Source organism: Suillus fuscotomentosus (assembly GCF_016647785.1).
Source record: "Suillus fuscotomentosus strain FC203 chromosome Unknown F5891scaffold_338, whole genome shotgun sequence".
Classification (NCBI taxonomy): domain Eukaryota; kingdom Fungi; phylum Basidiomycota; class Agaricomycetes; order Boletales; family Suillaceae; genus Suillus; species Suillus fuscotomentosus.
In genome coordinates, this window is record NW_024539850.1 from 25,065 (window position 1) to 31,837 (window position 6,773).

Here is a 6,773-nt window from a genome sequence, read left to right on the forward strand (position 1 = left end):
CCCGCTTGATTCTGGAAAATTAGTGCTGGTATCAGAGCGTTGAGCGGCCTTTCGTTGGCAGGATGCTTTCTCTTTCGGTAATTCGACAGTACTAAATGCAGCACACATGTAGCTTTGAAACTTTCTGAGCATCCGAGTCAGTTTCTTGAACGTTACTTCGAGAAGAGTAAGAGTGGACTCCGAATGAATCCTGAGCTTGGCGAGGGCATGCCACTCTGCAAATTGATACAGTAGAGACTGTACCACCGCATCGTGGTCAGAGGGGAACAGCCCCTCGAATACCGGAATGGCACACTGAGAATATTTCAGCAAGTCGAATGCGGAAAATGAATAACTCGTAAAAACCTGTAAAATATCTTCAAAATCGTGTGCCGCTAATCTCTTCATTTCAGAGGTATTGTTTGAAAACCTGCGGATTACGCCGTTACCGAAAGTTGGGACCTGTCGAAATCTACAGTAAGATTTTGAGTCGACGATTTGTTAGCAGGTAATAACAACACTCCGTAACAACTCCTCGTACCTGCTATCAAGGATTGCAACAAGCTGACTACCCTTGGTACTGAGAGCATAAAGTAGCCTAATGAGGTGCATGAATAGCGCCTTCCAGGTGCCCAACTCGCACTCATGCATGAAGTCGACGACGAGCATGCGGAATGGGTCGAGGCCGAACGGTCCAAGTTTCTCGACAAATTGATTCTGCACATAGATAGCGTGTAGCTGATGATGAGAAAGCAAGGAAATAGTTGTACTTACAATAGTAGGTACCCAGGAGCCGTCTCCAAGAGTATGGTCTACTTTTGCACCGTCTACGGTATTTCCCAATTGATAAATAAACTCGCGAGCCTTGATGACCTTCACCATGAAATATACTCGAAGATTGGTCATACGACTTTTCATGTCGGATGCGAGCCCAAGAAAATTAAACAAACCCTTCGGTGTAAGACAGCGAGGGCAGGGACACAAGCCCATGTCCTTGATAGTCGCAATCAAAACTCTGTACGTTGATGGGTGATTAACATTCTTGAAAAGCCCGCGAGAAACATACTTTTCAGGATAATCCACAGAATATGTGAAGATTCGAGGGAAGATTCTCCGCAGCACTCCATCAGCGCATTTCAAAACAATACCGTGGTGATATGCGTTAAGAAAGTCCTCATCCAACAAGATTTCCCAACACCCATGGAACAACTCCCTACAACAGTGTGCTTGAAGAGATGCCATGCCACTTTTCGATATGTGAGGTAGGCTACTTAGGATATCTTTGACGCTGTCGGGAAGCTAACATTATCAGTAGTAGATAATCATGCCATGTTCGTCGACTTACTGAAGGTAAAAATCCTACAATATGACATGCTCCCGATTGAGGTTGTGAACGTGCGTACTTTGTCAGATTTGCGAAATACATGTAAAGTGGCCAAGCCTTCGCAGTCCCAAAGTTTGTGAGGTGAGTGGCGTCAGAAAAAAACAACAAACCCGCAACAACACGCTCGAGTGAACAGCCAGGTTCCTTCGGCAGACGCTGAAGAGCGTCCTGAGCTTCTAGCCAAGCATTGGATGTGTAGAATTCATCATAAATCCGCTCTTGATGACCGTCCAGAGGATCTTTCCAGAGCCGTTGGAACGGTAAGAGATGGAATGCCCGGGCTTGGATATCTGCAAATGCGGTACATATTACTTCAACGAGAGGGCAATAATGGAAGCCGGGAATGGTATAAGGCTGAGGGCCATCCTCCTTTGACTTCATTGGAATATTAATAGTGACGTTAGTCTGAATCCAATCATCTGGAAATTGAATTCTTTTCCCATTCCCGTCTGTGTCCAGTTCTCTCAAGCTCCGCTTCACCGAGAAGTTCTCGAGGTGCTCGCGGTCAAAGTCCTTTGCCAGTATTACGTCTTTGACAAGGCGCGAGACTTTACTTTCGGACACAAGATTACTACCTGTGTTCATCCAAGACATAAGGCGATAGATCGTCATGTTGGGGAAGGGGTAAGGCGGCGCAAAGATATTCAATGGAGGATCAATTTCTTCGGCGACCGTTGGAGACGTTCTTGCGAGTAGCGAGGATGGAACAAATGTATCTGGCTCAAAGGAAGGCCGACAAGGGTATAATCTGCATAGTCCAAACGAGTTGAAAGTGGTCTGGAGGGTGTCTCTCAGCGTTAAGAGAACACGTAGGATTCTGGACCGAGCTGGAACTGAAGTCAAAATTTGAGTTGACTGGACATCAGGATTATCTGAATGATTAAGTTCATCTCACGAAGGTTCGAAATCATCCAAAGGTCTCGAAATTCGTCTCATTGGAAATGCGATTTCATCTGGAAGATTGGGTAATTGTAAACACATCAGATGATAGTTGCTGCCTAGAGGGAGACACAAACCTGAATTGTAATCCATCTCGTCTCCAGCATTGTTCCCCATCTCAACATCGATATGATCATTTTGTTGCGAGTCTGCGAGACTGGAGACACTTGGCCCGTAAGCCATAGACAACGGCATGAAGAGCCTACAAGGGGCAATTGGTTTCAGACTCGGACGGTCCCTTACATGTCGGACGGCTGATATTCTCTGAGATCGGCAGTGACTGGATGCTCGACTTCCAAGTATGAGAAGTTCACTCACTGACTCTGATGCAGGGGTGCTCGCCGAAGTGTGCCGAACCAAATTTGAAACAATCGCCTCTTTGGCACGATTATGTCTCTTCTGGCTCGCAAGGGTACTGACTCTCCTATAAAATTGACAGCTTGCGCGATGTCGATTGAGTCCTCTATTGTCTGTTTTCCTCTCCCAAAAGCAACCCGCAGCATTACAAGCTACCATCAGAAGAGAGAAGAGGAAAAGGCCAATCCAAAGTCTTCCCGGGAGGCGCATCACAATTAAGCCAGTTAGCAAGCGGATACCCTGACTGACATGGAGTTGATCGTTTGAAACAAGTTTGAAATTTAAACCACCGATGATACATAAAAGTTATAACGTGCGAACAACTAATTAGTAATTGCGCCAGACTATATTGCCAGTCTAATATACGTACTGGATGTCACTCGATACAACTAAAAATATAACGAACACTGAACTTCAACTCATCCTTGATCTCCAGAATCACCCAGACTGATACAACATATCTGCCCTGTGTCAGTGAATACATCATGGCAGGTCGCTCGGACTTCCTCTTTGATGTTCCCGGCGACACCATCTGCGTTCGATCTCGCGAATCAAAGCAATCAGTGGTGTGTAAACCAATGGATGTTCTCAAAAGAACATGTACCAAGTGCCGGAATACCCACGGGCAGGCATGACCATAATGATATTGTACGTTTTACAAAACCGCCCTCTAGGTGAGGCGAAGATATCTTGATGACCCAGTACATCACTGAGAGTTGCAAAATGTCGGCCACTGTCCTGATCTTTGCCAACCTCGTCAAGTACTTCCAGCGCGAACATCCCCTTTATGTTCTTCGTACTCGTGGCTTCGAGCCAGGTCAGCCTTTCTTTACGTCCATGGACGAAATAGTGTACACCTACGCTGCAGCAATACAGATGACTCGACCCAACGGTCCTTATGCCATTTCTGGTCAGAGTGACGAGTCAAACTCGTTGGTTTGATCAACATCCCCTCATATCGCCAACCGCATGCACCATGAGATTGACTGGACTTGGTGGCATGCTCAACCTTTCGTACTTCCTTGGTCTTGTGACGAAACAAGATGCCAATGAGACTGAAACTCGGAGGACAACTCAGAGACTCCGGTCCGCGTGATATCAATTGGAATCTGGATAGAATTTTGATCACTTAGAACAATAAAAGGGTCGCAGCTGTACTGACTAGCGTTGACGGCGACAACAGGACCTTCTTGAGAGGTGTTCTGTAGGCCAGAGAACAGGGGAGGCAGGAGAAACCGAGCCGGGTCGGGGAGCATGCAGATACGGGAGACAATATCGTTCCATTGCATGGTCAGTTATTGGATTTGTGAGGAATGGTCTTCAATAGACTCACCATGTGGTGTCCCGGGGTGCGACTGACACCATGCGCAGAGTTCTCCTGTTACTGAGTAGTGAGTGGTGACAAAGGTGGTGATGCCATATGGGCGCGCAGACGTTATTGTAACCACAATGACAAGGGGGTGTTGGCGTCTGGGGACAAAAAATGATCCAGCCGGAAGCATGACTGAGGCGACATTGACGAGGCAGAGGACTAGTAGGGAGCGGGGAAAGGTTACTAAAGAATGTAACGAGAGGTGAGTGGAAGTGATATAGAGAGTTTGTGCGATGGAAGTAGTGAGAAGACAAAGGTCATCAATTGACATGGGAGATGAGAGTTGGCAGCAGACGCTCCAACAGCGCAGTCCCAATAAAGGCGGGAGCGAGGAGATCCTCGGCTCGAGACCAGAAGGTCTTTGCCGCCTAATCATGATGTGGGAGGAGTAGCAGATGCTCCAACAGGGCCAGATGGCCTAAATCCCAATAAAGGCGGGAGCGAGGAGATCCTCGGCTCGAGACCAGAAGATCTTTGCCACCTAATCATGATGCGGCAGAGCTAGTAGTTGGAAACACAACATTTGGTTGTGTTTGTCGTGACAGGTATAGGCTTAGTAAATATTAGTAATACTGTCCTGTACATAATCAGTTTTGAACCCAGCAGCATGGATAACCTGTATATAGTATTACTTAGCTTATTCCCGGGTCAGTGACGAAGGATGGCAGTCTGAAATTCTGTGACACTCAAAGCTAAGTATCAAACCAATGAGATTACACCGAAGTAGTATCATAGTAACCAACTCGTAAGTAACGGTGCTCCTGATCATCTGTTGGCGCACCAACGTAACCTAAGCCTGGGTGTCCCCTAGCCAGATCGACTGATTCGATGCTGTCACGTCAACCTTTCCTCGACATCTGTTGTTCTTCACCATACTTGACTATATCGAGCACTGTCTGCCAGTCTGTCCCTGTTCTCTCCCGGCAGATGCGCTTCACGACAGTTGGAACAGGATTGGGAAAAAGTACGTTCTCGTCAGTGTCTGAACCATGATTGCCGTTAACATCGTTGATCTTCCTCTTTCGAATCTGACGAGTACTCATGCCCGTAGTTTGAGAAGCTTGGGCCTCTATGGCATCACCGCCTACACAACCAGCTCCCGCTGTCTGACCTCTCGTCAGTATGAAAAAATCAACCACGGTTGCAGGCACTCACTATGTTTTCGTCTTCTTTCTGTTCGTCAGGTTGCACGATATCAGAGTCTTTCTTCATTATCGTTTTATGAACATCTTTCCAGACCTTCCAGTGAGTCTTGTGATTCTCCCTGCATCATATCATTTGTACTCACTGACGACTTTCGCTAACTCAATTCAGAACTGTTGAAATGGAGCACCTCCACGTCGTGCGCGAGACGTATGAAACCTCTTCTCCTCGTTTTTGGGAACAACCTGAACGATTGTACAGGCGGTGATTCAGATTCATGCAACACGTCAGTAGCATCAAGCGGCCGCATAGGGATCTGAGCATCAGGACTGCCAGTGGAAGACGATGGAGGAGTTAGAAATTCTTGCAAGGGGGAAGGGGCATGGACGATGGCCTGTGTATTTGTAGGTGAGTGGATTGCGAAAGGATCTGTGAAAAATGATAAATCTGGTTCCCAGAACACCGATACATCGTCACCGCTGCCTGATGTAGAAAATTCGGACACGCGATGAATTTGGACATGCGCCAACATGTCCTTGATCCAAGTACAGTTATGATGGGCACAATAAGGCATAGCCTGAGGTGTCATGACTCCTGGTGCTGATTCTAAAATTCAAAGGTTCGAGGTTCTTATAGTTGCGTTGCCAGTGACGTACTTTCGGGTAGAGTAGAGTATGCACGTCATACCGTAACCATACTAATATATAGAGAAGTGTGATCCGAACTCGGAGGCAGGACACCTGGCGAAGTTGGCGAGGAGAAGAAGGGCACAGACATGTTCCATGGTGATCATATGTTGAAAATTGTTCGTTCGCTAGAAAACTTAACTTATTTCTCCTGAAATTCTCAATTGTAAGGAAGTCAACAAATGAGACAGTATTACTACTACTACCACTACTACTAGCCATACATAAATATTCATCTTGAACCTGAGGTAAGGAGGTGGTACTTCGAATCCCCGCAAATACCAAGAATGGTAACTTACTCATTGCGTAACGACACAACGTGGCCCACATACAACTACCAGTTTTGGTATGCACAAGTTTCATAATTTTAATTTGCTGATGTGATTCATGAACTTGCCAAGTTCACGAGTCAACAAAAATCCTACTCCCTGAAAGGCTCCTCCCACTATTATACACTCCAAAGGTTGGTACTACTAGTAATACTATAGTTACTGGACACAGGGCCGCGACAGGGGGAGTATCATAGCCCAGTCACGACGCTCAGTACTTGAAGTACACCCATAATCATAAGCAAGCGTACTGGGACGGACTGACCTGCGGCATGCAGGCAAATCACTTCTCTCATGCGTTGAAGACATTATATAAGATTACTAGTACCACAACTCGGACGCAGCCGTAATATCTGGAGAGTCAACTTGCTGGCCAGCCTCTCACAAGACTGTCACAGACTCACAGTATGGTGTGTCCGCGCATTGAACTAACCCTACACGCTCACACACTATGGAAATTCTCAGAAAACTTTCTCACTTTCACTGAACAATGACAGGCTGACAGCACTGATAATTTGTTGATAACAGTAATAGATCATACCCCATTCCTTTGAATCTCCGCATATGCCAAAATTGGTAAGTAA

At 46.4% G+C, this 6,773-nt stretch overlaps 1 protein-coding gene across 1 annotated transcript; it reads right to left on the minus strand.

Moving 5' to 3' along the window:
* Positions 1–4,744: 4,744 nt before the first annotated feature.
* F5891DRAFT_1201910 (uncharacterized protein) lies at positions 4,745–5,763 on the minus strand (the record flags this gene model as incomplete). The annotated part of the gene is made up of 5 exons (XM_041368916.1): positions 4,745–4,862; positions 4,908–5,137; positions 5,187–5,270; positions 5,320–5,331; positions 5,365–5,763. The coding sequence occupies 5 exons, from the start codon at positions 5,761–5,763 to the stop codon at positions 4,745–4,747; spliced, it is 843 nt and encodes a 280-aa protein (XP_041216389.1).
* Positions 5,764–6,773: the final 1,010 nt, after the last annotated feature.